The 17,630-nt window shown below is 56.7% G+C and overlaps 1 protein-coding gene across 1 annotated transcript in view; it reads right to left on the bottom strand.

Annotated features, from left to right (window-relative positions):
• LOC144734014 (protein Niban 2-like) overlaps positions 1-17,630 on the bottom strand; it is a 69,519-nt gene that overhangs the window by 35,367 nt on the left and 16,522 nt on the right. The window contains 1 exon segment of the mRNA XM_078616052.1: positions 10,512-10,642. Within this exon segment, the coding sequence (XP_078472178.1) occupies positions 10,512-10,642 (131 nt within the window).

The raw sequence follows: 17,630 nt of genomic DNA, 5'->3' as shown, positions 1-17,630 counted from the left end.
CAGGAAATGATTGCACAATGACATTTCCCTTATTTATCCAGGAAAGCCTCACCGAGTCTCAGGACTCTTGAAAGGAGGTGGCGGTGAACCCCATTGGCGCTGCCGGGTGGACAGAGGTCGAGCAAGGGGGGGCGGAGTGCGAATTTAAGAAACCTGCACCGTTGCTTAAGCTGCCACGACGGGAGATTCAATATCTGGATTGCAGTCCAGCTGAGCTACAAAAACTAAACTCTTCATTTTAGCAGGTAAGGCCCATTGGACTATGAAGTTCTTTTCAAAAGCGGCGTGGCCACAAATGATACGAAGTGGCTTATCATCATCATGTGGAAATCGATAGCAGCCAAATACTCAGAACGCGTGATCGTTGATTCGAAATGTGGGAGAGAAAAAGCACCACCACGGGGAGAGGGAGAGACACGCAAACTCAAAATATACAGCAGGCATCAGGATCGGGATGGAACCCACCGACCTCCGGCATACCAGGCGAGGTAGTTAACATCTCCTAGCCACCGTGATGATGATGATGAGAGAGAGACACGCAAACTCCAAATATACAGCAAGCATCAGGGTTGGGATCGAACCCACGACCTCCGGCATACCAGGCGAGGTAGTTAACATCTCCTAGCCACCGTGATGATGATGAGAGAAAGAAAGAGAGACACCGCAAACTCCAAATATACAGGTGTCAGGGTCGGGATGGAACCCACGACCTCCTGCATACCAGGCGAGGTAGTTAACATGTCCTAGCCACCGCGGCGCCCCCAGCTGAACGATCAACAGACCAAGCAAACCGCTCTCGACATCCGCAGGACTCAAATCGCCTGTCCGAGTCTGAACAAATAGTATCACTGCCTGGGATGTAGCTGAAGTCTGACCACGCCCCCCACGGCAGAGCCCCGCCCATTTCCTGCTTAGCTCCACCTACCCGAGCCACCCACAATGGGATTGTAGCAACCAAATCGCGAGGTTGCGCAAACCTACTGGGTAGATCCAACCGTTTGAGAGTCGAGTCTTTTTGCGTCTCGCGTTAAACGGGCAACCAGTTTGCAACAACTTTGTTGCATGCAACTCAACCGGTTTCCTCCCTGGCCTGGACCACACCTATGTCTTGACACCTACGGCACCCCCCCCCCTCCCTCCCGACTAACAAAACCCCGAGGGGGCTCACTTGATCGGCCGAGGTCCGCTGGGTTTGATTCCTACCAGCGCGAGCAACAACAACAACAACAACCGCCAGCCAAACGTCCTCGACGATGGAAACGCGAAGCAGGAGCAGCAGCAGGAGCAGCAGCAGGAGCAGCAGCAGCATTCCGACATCTGTTTTTCGCCCGGGGGCCAAGGAGAGACCTAGACTCCGCAGGATTTTTTCTCCCAGCCAGTGGGGCCGGCTTCCCGCGAGGGAGCCAAGGCCGGATTATTGACGTGGTTATTGACGTGGTTATTGACGTGGTCGCGGCGCGCGGTGGTGGGAGCAGGGGTGGAAGGAAAGCATGTCCAAGGGCGCAGGAGCTAAACGAGGAAGACAAACCATGCAGACGCACGGACTCCGTCCCGCTTTTACGGTCGAGGTTTTTTTTTTTTCCACTGCACGCAGAGTTACCGAGCACACAGGCCCAAAGTGCCCAAGCGGCCAGCAACGAACAGCACCACCCGAAGGTGCAATAGTTCACAAGTAAGAATAATACTCTTAGGTTTATTCGGTAAAGTCACGTAGGTAAAGAATAAGTTGCTCGAGTTGAGCGAAAGTTATTGCTTTAAGAACTTGGGCGAAAGAGATGACGGCAGGGAATTCCAAAGCGTTGTGACCTGCAGTGTGGCGAGTGAGTGGGTTAGTGAGCGAGTTGAGTGAGTAAGGTGGTGAGCCAGTGAGTTAGTGAGTGAGTTGATGAGTAAGGGGGTTAGCGAGTGAGTTGATGAGCGAGTAAGGTGATAAGTGGGGAGCGGTGGCATAGTGGTGAGCACGCTCCGCTACAAACCCAGCCGACCGAGTTAGCTTCCCGCTCATGGCCAACATCGGTGACGATTATCCGAACCGGTCCTGGGCCTCCCCTAGGACGACTTAGCCTCAAAACGAGTAGTCAACATCGCCACTGGGGAGACAAAGGCGGCCGGGCGTGGTGCTGGCAACCCATCCTATCGTGTGCAGTGCCGGCTCTCATTTGGTGCTTGCCAACAGCCCTTGCCCCAACAGTCTGTTAAGTCGACATGGGGATCTTAAGCCTTTATTGCGACAAGCAGTGTGGTGGTGGTTGAACGTGGTGGTGGTGGTGGTGTTTCGATTTAAAGATTTCGTGACTGCAGGGATTCATCTTCTTGGTTCTTTCGGTAAAGTCACATAGAAGGAAAATAATAAATAATAAAACATAATAAAATAATTATCACGACGTTTCGGCCACAACGCAAGCAGCCGTCTTCAGGTGGCAGACCTATTCTCCACCTGAAGAAGGCTGCGTGCGTTGTGGCCGAAACGTCGTGAGAATTATCTTATTATGTTTTATTTTTATTATTTTATTCTTTTCCTTCTACGTGACTTTACCGAAAGAACCAAGAAGGTGGTGGTGGTGGTTGAACACGGTGTGGCTCCCATCCCTGGAGTCCCCAAGGCAGGTGAAGGAAGGAATCCACGAGTGACGCTCACAGGAATCGGTCACCGGGGTGGCAGAGTAGCAACAGAATAGCGATGGGAGGGGGGGACCGAGCAAGAGATTCAAACAAGATGGGGAAGTGTGTCGTGACAACAGGCGCGGGATAATGCTGCGACGCTTTCCAACGCGCCCCTTTCGTCCGGGGCAATAACTTATTTGGCCGTACGGAAGCTGACGGGGGGAAGGGGGGAGGGGGGAGGGGGCAGCGGCCAGAGCCAGCTGGATTTTAATCCTCGCGAGTTACAGTAGTCCGTTGTGCCGCGTGCGCTTCCGCGTCTCTCACGTTACGTTGTGGAGGAAACCCTCGTACGAAAATGTCCGGTTTTCCACTCGGGGGGGGCGAATTTCACGCCGAAGTTTGCGTTCGCATCGGACCGTGTCCGCAGGAGTTATCGTAAATAGACCGGCAGACGGACAGACGCGCGACTCGGTTTTCTCCCAAGTCGATCCCTTACCACATTAAGTTTGAATCGCGTTGGATCAGCTTAGCAGGAGTGATCCGTGGCCCCGTGTGGCCCCGTGGGCTTATCGTGTGGACATTTGTAGCAGCCAAATACTCCAAACACGCGCGATGCGGAGGGGAAAAACCCGGATGGGCTGGAGAAAAAGCCACGCGACCACGGGGAGACAGATCATGCAAACTACAAATATACACAGCAGGCGTCAAGAGTTGTAATCGAACACACGACCTCCTGCATACCGGGCGATGTAGTTAACATCTCCTAGCCACCGTGGCGCCCATTTTTTTTTTGGGGGGGGGAGGGGGGCATAACCTTGCGGTGAAACAATGGTCCTTGCCAATGGCTTTGTGTAGCTGAAGAATAGGTTGGATATCGCGGCAGGGTTTGGCGTTGTTTTCGCTGAAAATTATCCAAAGTTCGCAGGAAGCCCCACCCAGCGGGAGCTGCGAGCGTCGGGCTCGCTGCCAGGAAGGTGAACGCCAGTCTACGGCCACGTGACCCGCCTAACCCCCCACCCCCTCCCTCGACCTCGCTTGGTTACGGCAAAATGAGGAATCCACCCGTTCCATCTGCACGCGCGCGCATTTTCTCCAGGTGCTCCGGTTTTGCACCAACGCGTACAAACGCTCGTTCACCCGTTCCCGAGATGCCTGCGGGTCGCAAGGGTAGCGGCGGGGGGGGGGGGCGGGGGAAATCACGTTCCCCGCTGACTCTCAGAATGCGCGAGTGGTTCAGCGGTAATTTTATTCAGGGAAAAAAAAATACAACTGTAGCGACACAACCGCCCTTCTGCGACAGTCGGCTCTAAACTGTGCCACACGCCCTCCTGCATAGGGCCTTGCGGGAGCCTCGGTCCCAATACAGTTACTGTATTTCTTGCATGTACGTTGAAGTTATTTCGCACCGTGCATTGCCTACCCCTTCCAGTGAAACTTCAGCAAATGTTTAGACCCTGAAAGTGACTTCACTCTCAAACCGGAGACCCGGATCGGAACCGCAGGATCCCCGGCAGATCCGGCTCGGTATTCCGACGCGGCATCTGCCCGGCTGGCTCAGCCGGACAGCCCACGTCTCTTGCGGCTTGTGGATGACGTGAGCATCCGGCGTAAGGGGGGGGGGATAGAGGGGGGAGGGATTATTTTTAAGCGGCACATCTGGTTTGGTGTGTGTTGCGGTCGCTTGTGGTTGTGTGCGTGTGTGCATTGGGAGGGGTGGCACAATGGTTAGCGCGCTGCGCTAAGCATGTAAAAACTTATTTTCGCACACTCCACGTAGCCAACAGAGCGAACGAAGCTGCCGAGCCGAGTTCGATTCCTGCTCACGGTCAACGCCAAGTGGCGATTAATTCGAACCGGTCCTTGGCCACCTCCAGGTTGACTCGGCCTAAAATTAGAACGGTACCCAATGCGGCGTGTGTGTGTATACACACAGAGAGACAAAGACAGCCGAGCGTGCTGCTGGCCACCCACCCTCTCCGCCTTCGTAGGTGCCGATCACAAGCGGCGCTAAGCCAGGGGGGGAAATCTTCGTAATCTTTTGCCATCGTCGACGCAACGTCTGCGAGCCCGGGCTCGCTCAAGGGGTGCGGCTGGGGGACTGGAGCAGGCGAGCGGCAGCGGCGCGAGTTCGATTCCCCCACATCGCGGCCACCATCACAGCAACGTCAATCTTCTTCGTCTTAGTCTTCTTCCACCACGCGTTTGTCCCACTCGTGCGGGGGGGGGGGGGGGGTCCCCTCCCGGGGGGGGGTCCCCTCCCGGGGGGGGTCCCCTCCCGGGTCCCCTCCCTTCCCCCGTCCCTTGCCAACCTTGTCCACGCCATCTCTTTCAGCTCCTAGTGCCGCCACTACCGATCGCACCACATCGCCCCCCCCCCCCACCTCTTCTTCTGTTGACCTCTTTTCCTGTCCACTTGCATCGCTGGCACCTTCTGACCCACGTGAAGGTCCCCGTTGTCACACGACACGACCGTGCCACGCCCCCAGAGCCTCTTCTCTCTCTCAGCTCCTCCGCGATTTCTACCACCTCGAGTCTCCCTCCAGGTGCCCACCAGCAACACCGACACCGGTGATCGCGAGGATCCGAACCGGTCCCCCCTTGGCCCTCGACCCTCAGGGTCGACCTCGGACTCAAACGAGTGCCTGGTGCGGGCGGTGTGCAGTCAACATCACCGCTGGGGGGGGGGGGGTAGACAAAGGGGGCTGGGCGGGCGTAGTAGTGCAGACCACCCCACACGCTCCCCCCCCCACCCCTTGTCACCCGTTTACAAAGTGCTGCTGCTCGCTAACAGCACTTGCCCCAGCTTACTGCTGAAGGCTATACGGGGGGGGGGGGGATCTTTGTCTTTGTGCTCGTCGACATACCTCTGGTAGCTCGGCATCGCAGCACGAGGGGTGTGGCTGGAGACCGAAACGGGCCGAGACTCGCACGGCACGAAACTTTGCACCGGGGTTAGGAGGCCGAGAGCGGAGAGAGCGAGCGAGCAGGAACGCGGCGGAGAAAAAAAGGTGGCTTGCCCACCCCCCCCGCCTCCCCCCACCAAGTGTTCTAATTGAAGGGTGGCACCATCATCACGATCATCACAATTATCATCATGACCCCCCCTCCCCCCCCCCCGTGTAGCCTTTAGCAGACTGTTGGGGGCTTGTGCCGTTCGCGAGGAGTGACAGCGCCAACGAAGACGACGCGGCACACGAGGGGGCGGGTGGCCAGCACCACGCCCGCCAGCCTTCGTCTCACAAGTGGCCACGTTGTCGACAAGCGAACCAGGTACTCGTTTGAGGCCGAGTCGACCTAGGGGAGGCCCAGCACCCGTCCAGATAATCGTCACTGGTACCGGCCGGGAACGGGAATCGAACTCGGGTCGCCGCACACGGCCAGTATCATCATCGTCACCACCGTCGTCGTCATCATCAAAACGACAGAAACGAGTTTAGTTTGTTGTCCTTCCCCCGCGTCGCCCATCAGCGCGGTTGGCTGCGTACGGTGCAGAAAGAAGTTCAAAGCACGTGCGTCATCACAAAGGCAAAGATCCCCCACAGACTTCTAGGGGCAAGTGCTGTTCGCGAGGGCCTCGCCTATACCGAGTTTCAAGAGCCGGCAGAGAACTCGAGAGACCAGGACGAGCGTGACCTCGGGGGGGGGGGGTGGGTGGGGGGGGGCCATTGTACGTAGAACTTCTTTCGCACCATACGTAGCCAACCGTGTCCAAATCGGAGGTGCAGGGGAAGGACAAAAAAAGGACGGCACAGCACGCGAGAGGGGGGGGGGGGGGGGGTGGCCAACACCGCACCCCGGCCGCCTTTGTCTCCCCAGCATCATTATTGATATTTGCACACCGCACCAGGTTACAGTACTCAACTGGGGCCCGAGTCGATCTCGGGGGTGGGAGGAGGAGCCAGGAGCGCATCTCGTATCACTCGCCTCTCGACGCCCGCCAACGCCACAGCCCCCCCCACCCCTCCCCCCTCCCCGTTGAGACAAGACCCAACATAAGCACACTCGAGCGCTGGAAAGAGGGCTTCCGAATGCGTAATTACCGCCACTGCTATTACCATCATTATGGGACAAGCCGCGCCAAGTTGCAGTCATCTTCTTGGTTCTTTTGGTAAAGTCACGTAGAATGGAAATAATAAAAATTAAAAAATTATAAAATATTTCTCACGACGTTTCGGCCACAAAGCAAGCAGCCGTCCTCAGGTGAAGACCAGATCTGTCGGGGGAGACGGCGTCTGAATGAAGTTATTATTTTATTATTTCCATTCTACGTGACTTTACCGAAAGAACCAAGAAGATGTATCCCTGCAGTCACGAAAGCTTTAAATCGAAGTTGCAGTCACTTTTTTTTTATATCGGTTTGCAATTGCAGGCCTCCGCGTGGCCCCCCTCGCAATTAGTGGCGGGCAGCAGGCCCAAGACGACCGACCGCCACCGAATCGTCACCTTGCCTGCCGTCCCCCACATGCCCGCAGGGGCACGTGGCACGTGCTGGGCTCGAGCGTTGGTGGGCACTTAAATCGTAATAATTCACATTTGTCTGTAAAGGGCACCTTCCGCTAACGTCTCGAGGCGCCTTGCAAGATCAAGGATACGGAAAGGCGGAGACGAGGAGATGAACGCGATGAACGGGCTTGAGAAGACGCGTTTTAAAGACGAGACTTAAAAAAGTAACCACGTAAAAAAAAAAATCGGATAACCGAATTTCCAACGGTAAACGACCTCCCACCTCTGCCGAGCATGGAAGAGTAGGCCAAAAGACACCCTCGACCAGGGGGGAGCCCTGTGCAAGCGCGCACTCTGGTGGTTGCCCTTCCTGCCCATCAGTAGATGGACCGTGGTTCATTGCGGATGGTGACGGCGGTGGTAGGGTGATAGAACCTTCATCCAGCAGTAGACAGACCGTGGTTCATTGCAGATGGTGACGGTGGTGGTAGGGTGATGGAACTTTAATTCTAGATTTGAAGCTTTCGTGACTGCAAGGATTCATACTCTTAGTCTTTTCGGCAAAGTCACGTAGGTAAAAAATGAAATTAAAATTAATAAAAATAAAATAATAAAATTCACGACGTTTCGGAGGCAACACAAGTCTCCGTCATCAGGTGGGACAGACACAGCCAGATTTGCTGCATCAAGCCGTGACGGTCCCACCTGATGACGGAGACTTGTGTTGCCTCCGAAACGTCGTGAATTTTATTATTTTATTTTTATTAATTTTTATTTCATTTTGACCTACGTGACTTTGCCGAAAAAACGAAGAGTATGATGGAACCTTCATCCAGCAGCGGACAGACCGCGGCCCACAACGACGATCATGGCTGGCCGGAGAAGAAGCCTTCATCGGGCAAGCAGTGGACAGACCACGGCTCACGGGAGGGTGCTCTCGTTCTAGAGCGGCAATTGCACGGCCTGCGCCTTTATCACCTGGTGGGGGCTGGTGGTGGTGGGGGGGGCTCACTAGTGCCGAGAGGCGGACGTGGGGTTCCAAATCAGAACTGGTTTGATGGCTTAGTGGGCCACGTGCGCTTGGAGCCCGCCCGGGCAGTCTCAGATCACTGCTTCTTCTCCGGTTTGTTTGTTTGTTTATATTACACACACACACGGTCTTACAGGGCGGCCCCCTAAAAATGTCAGGACACATTTTAGGGTCATTTAATTTATTTTAGCACCGGCGTTAAAAAAAGGTTTTAATTGTTTAGACCTTTGACTCTTTTGCGTGACGATACGGCCGCGAGATGCGTGGCGGGAGTCTCCGTCGACGGGACCCCCTTGACGGGGACCCCCTTCGAGGGGTGTCCCGTCGAGGGGGTCCCGTTCACCGCCGAGTCTCAGAACGCGCGAGCGGCTCAGCGTTCACTTCGTTTAGAGAGGGCAACGGATGATCGTGGGTTTTTTTCCCCCCTACATTTAGAATCGACGTGCGTTCAGAGTATTTGGCGGCTATGAATTTCCATGCGATGACGTCGATGATGACGAGCCACTTCGTCGAGCTGTCATGTGTGGCCAAGTCGCTTCGGAAAAAGAGCTACGTAGCTCAGTGAGGCCTTAAGTGGTCAAATTCAAAGTTAGTTTAGTTCGAACCCAGCGCCCACCCGATTAATACTGCTGTGTGCACGGACCGCACTCGCGAGTTTTGGATGTAAAAGATCCCGTGACGTCGCTCGCAGAAGCGGCGGGGGGAGGGGCAACTGTGTGTGCCGCCATCGGCGTCGTGGTCCAAATAAAAAAATATATGCAGTACATATAAACCAACTAAAAATTAACACCACACAAATTTACTCCATTGGTAGACTACGTGGCAATCATCGCTGCCCCTCCCCCCTACCGTCTCCCCCCTCTCACTGCGGGAAAAACTTGGCAAGACCTCCCTCCCTCCAAACGTCTCTCTTCTCACTGTTAATAGCCGACAGTGCCCAGCAGAGGTGTGCTGGAGGAGGGGGCCTTCACAGGCCTTCATCCAGCAGTAGATTTTTATTTTATATACACACACACACACGCACGTACGGCGAGTTGTATACTCCACGAACGCAGCGACAAATTTGACTTGGAAGTAATCTCATTCATAAATAAAAATGTTAAAAGCCAAACCACGTTTCGCGAGGCTCGTTGAGGCCGTGAGCCGGGCGAATACGCGAGAGCTCGACAGATGCAGCCCGCAGGCCCCGTGGCGTTGTTCCGCATCGGCTGCGTTTCCAGAAGCAATGAAGCCAGACCCCCATTGCCTCCTCGACTCTCTAAAAGCAAACGTAAATATGACGTCTGCAGTCCTATTTCAACCAACCCAGTTCCGCTAATCTGCGTCGCTTTGCCGTGTGTCTCTGCGTGTGTGTGTGCGCGTGTATGCCTCTAATGGGGAGCGGTGGTGTAGCGGTTAGCACGCTGCACTAGGAACCTGGTGACCCGGGTTCGATTCCCGCTCACGGAAAACACCAGTGACGATTATCTGAACCGGTCCTGGGCCTCCCCCTAGGTTGACTCAGCCTCAAATGAGTACCTGGTGTGGTGTAAACATCACCACTGGGGAGACAAAGGCGGTCGGGCGTGGTGTTGGCCACCCACCCCCTCGTGTGCCGTGCCGGCTTTCATAGGTGCAGCACTTTCCCCAACAGTCTGTTAAGGGACATCCATTTAGTACGTACCCATGGACGGGGGAGGGGGGGTTAACCCAAATGCGTACGCTTGCGTATGGGGGGTCTACTGACAATGGAAACGGGGGTGGGGGGGGGGGGTGAGGCCTCGATTAATAATTTGTCTACATTGGCCTTCCAATGAGTTAGATAGTCCGGCGGTGGACTTTGTCTAAACACGTTAATATTATTAATCCTTGATCGTTTCTGCATGGATTACATATGGCCGTTCTATAGGATTGGGGGGGGGGGGGGCTTCAAGCCGTACGTACGCAGGTAGGGGAGGGGGGGTGTAAAAAGTACGCGTGCGTACAGGGAGGGAGGGAGGGCTCAAGTTGTGACAGATTTTTGCGTACCTACTAAATGGATGGCCCCGAAGGCTAAAACAGGCGATCTTTGATGTCTTTGTGCGTGTTTGGATATGGTAAGTGACCGGGCGTGGTGCTGGCCACCCCCCCCCCCCTCGTGTGCCGTGCCGGCAGCCTTCATTCGGCGCTCACCAACAACACTTGCCGACGGTCTGTTGTGGGCCATACGGGGGGGAGAGTGACTTTGTCTTTGAGTGGCACAGTGGGCAGCACAGGTGGTGCATCTGCCGGTCATATCGGCCGGTTCACCCACAGCAGCCGGGTCTGTCCCGTGACCTCCTGGCAGCAGCGGAGCGTCACACACGCTCCGAGCTGCAAGTGCACCTAGCCTGGGACGATATCAACCATCGCCCTCGTGCGACGTCTCACGGTCTCCCATAGCGACGACAACATCGGCGCTCGTCGCCACGGTTACCTTCCGCCGTAGCAACTGTGGCTGCAAGTCGCCCCTCTCCTCCACCTCGCGCCGGATGTGGTTGAAAAGGCAGACGGGGAACTGGGCCCGGTAGTGATCGCCGAACGGGCCCAGCACGCCATCCGTGCTCTCTGCAACAAGACGGCGATCGCGAGAACGACGTTAGAAGGACGTTAGAACAACAACGACGGTCGATCTACTGCCGGATGGAAGCCTCCACCACCACCACCATCATCACCATCATCACGATCATCATTCAGCGGGTCCGTCCGCTGCTGGATGATGAACTCCCAAAGTCACCGCGATTGCGTCATCACGACTGATCGAGAGCCATGGTCTATCAACTGCTGGATGACGACCTCTACATGTCATCATTGAGCCACGGTCCAGCAAATATTGAAGGACTCTCCATCCCACCACCGCCACCACCGTCACCACCTCCACCATCGTCATCCTCAACACAGTGGAGCCAAAGTCTCTCTACTGCTGGATGGAGGCCCACTATGCAATCACCATCATCGTCATCATCATCATCCATGATCACCGCGAGCCATGGTCTATCCACTGCTGGCGGAAGCACCACCACCAGAGCGAGCTCTCCGCCAGACCCCCTACTGGAGGGTATCAGACCGACTCTCCCGCGCCGGCCACGACGTCGTGGGAGTACCCCGACACTTGACCCCACCGCCTGACCCCACCACCACCACACGCGACCTGCCGATTGACCAACCGCGGCGAACCCCGTGGGGTGGACGGAGGTGGCACGGGGAGAGGGCGAATTTAATAAACTTGCCAACAGTATTGCGATAAACACGACTACTCGCGCATAACAACGACAAGGGGAATATTGATCGTGGTCGAGATTAAGGACACAGAGTGGCAGCCAAAAGGAGGGCAAATGCCCCAGAGGATTTCCATCGATGCCACGCGTGTGCGTCTGTCTGTCCTGTGTCGAACTTTCAACGACGAGCCGGCCACCCTCCCCCGCAAGCCTCTCCCCCCCTCTCCCCCACTCACCACCGCCCCCCCCTCACCCACCCGCCGAGATGAACTGGGATCATCCGCTTGGTGCTGCGCTAATCAGCTGCGGCAAAATCCTCGCAATCTTCCAAGGTGGCACACGGCTCGACTCCGCCTCGGCCTAAAAATAGCGACGACTCCCGCTTCCAGTCCCCCACCCCCCGCCTCCTCCTTCTTAAAAACGTCTGAACGGCGGTGGAAGAGGAGGCCAACATACCCTGCTGGAGGAGAGCCACTCGAAGGAGCTGCCCTCCTAAAAAAAAAAGAAGTGGGACGCTCTTCCGCCAGGCGGTGGCGCGAGCGAGCAAATTGCAGGGGCTGCACCTTTATATTCCTTTCGGGCGCAACCTCACGGCAAAGTTGGCGCGTTTGATTTTTGTTTTTCATCCCCTGTGGCAAAGCGCCGTCCCCCCCCACCCACCCACCCACCTCTCCCCCCAGCCCCCCCCCCACGCTCCGAACTTTCTCGACCGCTGGTGCTAAATATTCATCGGCGTGGCTTGGTGGCCTGGCAGAGCCGGCACGACGATGCCGTTTAGCCGTAGGCCGACCCACCCCGCCAACCACCGCCGCCAACCACCGCCGCACCCCTGGCAGCAGCAGCAGCAGCGGCGGCACATTCGCGGTGCCCCAATAATCTCGGAGCTCAAGGTGGCGGCGGCGGGGGCTGCACCCCGTCGGCCGACACGCTTGGAATTTCACATCGAGGAGGCAGGGAGCAGAGCGTGGTTCGATCGCACCGCGCTCGGCAAAAACATTTCTCCTGCACAGTATCCATGCCGCAGCCTGCCCCCCCCCCGCCCGTGCCACCACCCCCCGAACAGCCCCCCCCCACCAGCCCTCCCCTCAGCCCCGCCCCCCCACCCGCTTAGCTCAAGGCGCTTTGCATAGTTTAAAAGCGATAACAAAAGTCGTGATTCAGGGGCAGCGCAAGGGCCGAGGAATGCGCGACCGCAACAGGGGGCACAGCAGGGGGGGGGGGGGGGTTGGGGGTCACGAGGGCAACAGGGGAGGGACGGGAAGGAGTGGAGGGGCGAGGGGAGGGAAGAGGAAGGGGATGGGCGATGATGGAGAAGAGGTGAGGCTTTAAGAAAGGAATGAGGTTAAGGAGGGAGACTGCTTAGTGCATAGGGGCAGAGCTGGGTCTATGGGCAGTGCTGAGTCTGTGGGCAGCGCTGAGTCTGTGGGCAGCGCCGAGTGTGGGCAGCGCTGAGTCTGTGGGCAGCGCTGAGTCTGTGGGCAGCGCTCAGTCTATGGGTAGCGCTGAGTCTATGGTGCAGTGCTGAGTCTGTGGGCAGTGCTGAGTCTGTGGGCAGTGCTGAGTCTGTGGGCAGTGCTGAGTCTGTGGGCAGTGCTGAGTCTGTGGGCAGTGCTGAGTCTATGGGCAGTGCTGAGTCTATGGGCAGTGCTGAGTCTGTGGGCAGTGCTGAGTCTGTGGGCAGTGCTGAGTCTATGGTGCAGTACTTAGTCTATGGTGCAGTGCTGCTCAATGCACAGGGTAAGTCGATTCCAGTGGAGGGGTTGCGAGGAGGGAGAATGACCCAACACGGGGATTGGGGCACAGGGAACGAAGCTGCCGCGATCCGTCCGCCTGTCCCTGCACGAGGCGTCGAGTTCATCGCTCCACGATGTTTGCCACCCAGATGACCGGAGTCCCAGAAGTGTCTTCCGGAAGGCGCCCCCCACCCCCCCCCACAACGTCAAGGCGGCACATTCGTGATCATCTTCTGGAAGACGGCCCTGCGAGCCAATACGTTACGTTCCAGAACGAGTGCGCGTGCGTGCGTGCGTCTCGTGTGTTTTAATCCGCCCGTTGGGAATAATCCGTCCGGAAGACAATTTCTCCCCAAAACGTAGAGCAGCGTGTCCACAATCATCTTCTGACAAGGAGGGCATTCTCTCCGGCACATTACCGTATTCTCCCAAGCAACGATCACATAAAAAAAACACATTCAACGGCACTAAAGTAGACCCGTCAACCATGGAGGGTTTACCCCGTCCGTATTGTTGTGCAGGGAAATCGAGTTCAGGTCCATATGGCGCACAGCCGTTACAATACGGGCAATTTTTTTTAGTTGTTGTCTATTTGTTTGTGTTTCTCCCTTGTGATGGGACTTTGTAGGATGAACGCTGAGATTTGTAAGGGCCACGGGGTGACCGATAAGGTCTGACTGGTCTGTAAGAAGGTAGGGCACTGATAAGGGATTGACAGGTATGTAGTATTCTTGGTTCTTTCGGTAAAGTCATGTAGAAGGGAAATAATAAAATAATATTGATATAAAATAATTTTAATATTTTTTATTGTTTTATGTTAATATTATTTTATTATTCCCTTCTACGTGACTTTACCGAAAGAACCAAGAATATGAATCCCTGCAGTGACGAAAGCTTTAAATCAAGAGGTATGTAGTAGTGTAGTGTATAGTGTAGCGTATAGCGCCGTGTATAGTTTAGTGTATTTTATAGTGGCGTGTATAGTATAGTTTAGTGTAGTGTATAGTGTAGTGTATAGCGCCGTATAAAGTTTAGTGTATAGGATGGACGTTGAGATGTACAAGGGCACGGGGGTGACCAATAATGGTCTACCTGGTCTGTGTAATAGGGTAGGGCACTGATAATAGGGTAGGGCACTGATAAGGGGTTAACAGGAATGTGAATGTTGCGGGCAAGTCTTAACCATCCGGAGGATTTTTTAAATTAAAAAAAATCGGTGTTTAAAACACGCTCTTTGTGCACCACCCACCCACGCGTCGCTGGAAGAAGACGCAATTGGGTCACACACACAAAAAAAATTCCATCCAAATAAAAGCCGATACGGCCAACAGACGGGGCTAACCCATAACATTCGCAGAGCAGAGGAGCCAAAATAATCTCAGGGCCACATCCTTCGCTTCCTGCCTCTCCCCGACCACCCCCGGCACTCGCATGAAACATATATCCCCCAATATCCGACAATACCGGATACTCATTCTTAGAGGCCGAGTCGACCTAGAGGAGACCCAGGACCGGTTCAGATAATCGCCACTGGGTTGTTGGTGGCCGTGAGCGGGAATCGAACCCGGGTCGCCGGGTTCATAGCGCAGCGCGCTACCCGCTATAGTACCACTCCCAGCACACACGCACGTACACACACACGCACGCGCACACACACGTACACACGCACGCACGTACATACACACGCACACACGTACACACACGCACATACGTACACACACGCACGCACGCACGTACACACGCACACACGCACACACGCAAAGAGCGGTGACAGATTCCAGTAAATGGACAAAACAATAACCACCCAAATCCGGTGGTCATCGCGAAATAAGCGATGACTGTGCACGCGCGTGTGTGTGCGCGTGTACGCGTGGCAAGTTGTTCGGGGGGGGGTGTGGTGGCTTTATCAGATAACGTGTCCATCTCGTCTGGTGGTCGGTGTCTGTGCCTCTGTGGTGTAACCGTGGGGGCCCCTGGGGCAAGAGTCACGAGAGGGACTTGCGTTCCTTTATCAGATGACGGGAAGAGGCTGAAGCTGCTGCTGCTGCAGCAACATCACAGATCGGGCCAGCCGGGGGATTCTGCTATTGAGCAGTTGCAGAAACAGGGGTGGTGGTGGGGGGGTGGAGGGGGGTGGTGGGGAGGGGGGTGGAGAGGGTGGTGGGGAGGGTGGTGGAGGGGTGGAGGGTGGGGGGGAGACTTGCTACCTCGGCGGCGAATGCCATGTGGGAGAAAATAAGTAGGAGTACTGTACACCACCACCATCATCATCAATCATCATCATCCTACACGCACACGCCCAACAACACCCACCAACCCCTCCCTCGTCAAGCCACTTTCAGAGCGAGGGGGGGGCCCTCCGGCACGCCGTGCTTTCGGGGAGTTAGTTGACCATACTTCACCACGCGGGGGGCATAGACGATATATTGTCTTCAGCAACCCCCACCCACCGCCCCGATTTTAAAGCCGTCGCCCGTACCCCCCCCCTGCCCCCCGGCTCCCGCGTACGATCCGAATCAAAAATCGCTCCGTCTCCGCGGCGGACGTTCCCCACCTCTCTATAAAAAAAGGGGGGGGGGGGCACGCTTCTTCCCCCACCACAACGCTTGCGTCCGCCGCTCCGTCGCGAGCCGTCACCGCCACGCGCCTCTCCATCCACAGCTCCCAGTAAAACGCCCCCCCCCCCCCGTGAGCTGCCAGTCTCGCAGCGACCCACCAACCCCCGCGTGTACGCGCAGCGTAACCACGTGTGCACGCACGTAGGGAGGGACAAAGACAAAGCTCCACCAACTCCCCCTCCCCCGTATAGCCTTAACAGACTGTTGGGGCAAGTGCTGTTAGCGAGCAGCACCTATGAAGGCCGGCACGGCACACGAGGGGGTGGGTGGCCAGCACCACGCCCGGCCGCCTTTGTCTCCCTGGCGGAGATGCTTTTACACACCGCGCCAGGTACTCATTCGAGGCCGAGTCGACCTAGGGGAGGCCCAGGACCGGTTCAGATAATCGTCACCGGCGTTGGCCGCGAGCGGGAATCGAACTCGGATCGCCGGGTTCGTAGCGCAGCGCAGCGCATCTAACTCCCCTACGCGCGCACGCAGACGAAACTTCAGAATTCGCCAAAAACAAAAGCTCACAATTCATTCTTCACGCAAGCCACTGGGCTTAAAGGTTTACTCTGCTCGGGGGGGGGGGAGATCTGACCCAAGTGCTTGTTTATTGCACACCACACAATGGTGAAACACCCCCCACCCCCTCCCGCCCGTGTCTGTGCGGCGTTAGCACCGAAAAGCTTCCCCTAAAACGAGATCGAGTGACACACTCGCGCGCGCGCCACTCAACATTGACAAAGGTTCGCCCCCCCCCCCCTCCGGGTATAGCCTCTACTCACAGACTACTGGGGGACAAGTGCGGTCAAGCGAGTCGAGTCGCACCTACGAAGGTCGGCACACGACGGGGGGAAGGGGGTGGAGGGTGGTGGTGGCAGGAGCCACGCCCGGCCGCCTTTGTCTCCCCAGTGCCGATGTTTGCTACGGCACCGCACCAGGCACTCATTGTCAAGGCTGCGTCGACCGAGGAGCGAGAGAGAGGGAGGGTGGGGGGGGGACCCGGGACCGGTTCCGAGAAAAATCGGCACCGATGTTGCGCCGCGAGCCAGAATCGAACCTCGGGGGTCCTCCGGGTCTGTAGCGCATCGCCCCCACCGCTGCGCCACCGCTCCTCCCACCAACTAAAACGCGCACTCCGGCACACGCACACACCCCCAGAGCAAGCATTCCTCGCACACATTTCCCCTCGAGGGAACCCGGTGAAGATGTATTGCCGCCTTTTTCGTCTTCTTCGACCATCAACAACTCCACCCCCCCCCTCTTGCCTCCACCCCACCCCCCACCCACTCCTCCCTCCTCCCACCTCCTCGCCAAAAATGCGCCAGGAATGCGATGTACTTACCCCAAAACCTCCTCTACCACCAACCATCTCTCCCACTCACCCAACCACCGTGTGGCCGAAAAAAACGCAACAATCGCGTCGGAGGTTCTCGCCGTTCTAGTTCGCCGCGACCGCCGCGCAGCTTCTCCGTCGTCGTCCGACGTTTCGTTCCACCCCCCCACCCCCAACACCCCAGGGGCACGTGGGGGGCGAGCAGACGGGATGCCGCATGGCCGCCGAACGTCGCTCGCGCGCTCCACAGAAAAGCCCCACGACACGACACGGCGGGAGACAGAGAGAGACGCAAATGAATCCGTCAACGGGCCCCAGAGCGGTCGAACGTTTCTAGAAAGGTTGGGGGGTGGGGGGCAGGTTTCGTGGTTCGAATCCAGCGGCCCCACCCCAGTTAACACCGTGGGTGGCACGGGACGTTAAAGCGTGACGATGACCGCTCCGCACAGTCCGCTTCACTCGCGCTTGAACGTCAAAACGTCGTCGCTGTCGTCATTGTCGCTGTTGTCCATGCCACCCAGCCCGCACCCCCCCCTCCGCCCCCCCCCCGCCTCCCCTCCGCCCCCCGTGTCTGCATTTGCTCAATGGCAGTCGCTCTCGGCCCCTTCCCCGGCGGTCGTCAGCCCATTTTTTTCCCACCACTTGCAACAGACGTCAATCTCGGCC

Source organism: Lampetra planeri, chromosome 49 (genome assembly GCF_965212315.1).
Source record: "Lampetra planeri chromosome 49, kcLamPlan1.2.h2, whole genome shotgun sequence".
Taxonomy (NCBI): domain Eukaryota; kingdom Metazoa; phylum Chordata; class Hyperoartia; order Petromyzontiformes; family Petromyzontidae; genus Lampetra; species Lampetra planeri.
This window is presented reverse-complemented; position numbering and strand designations above follow the sequence as displayed.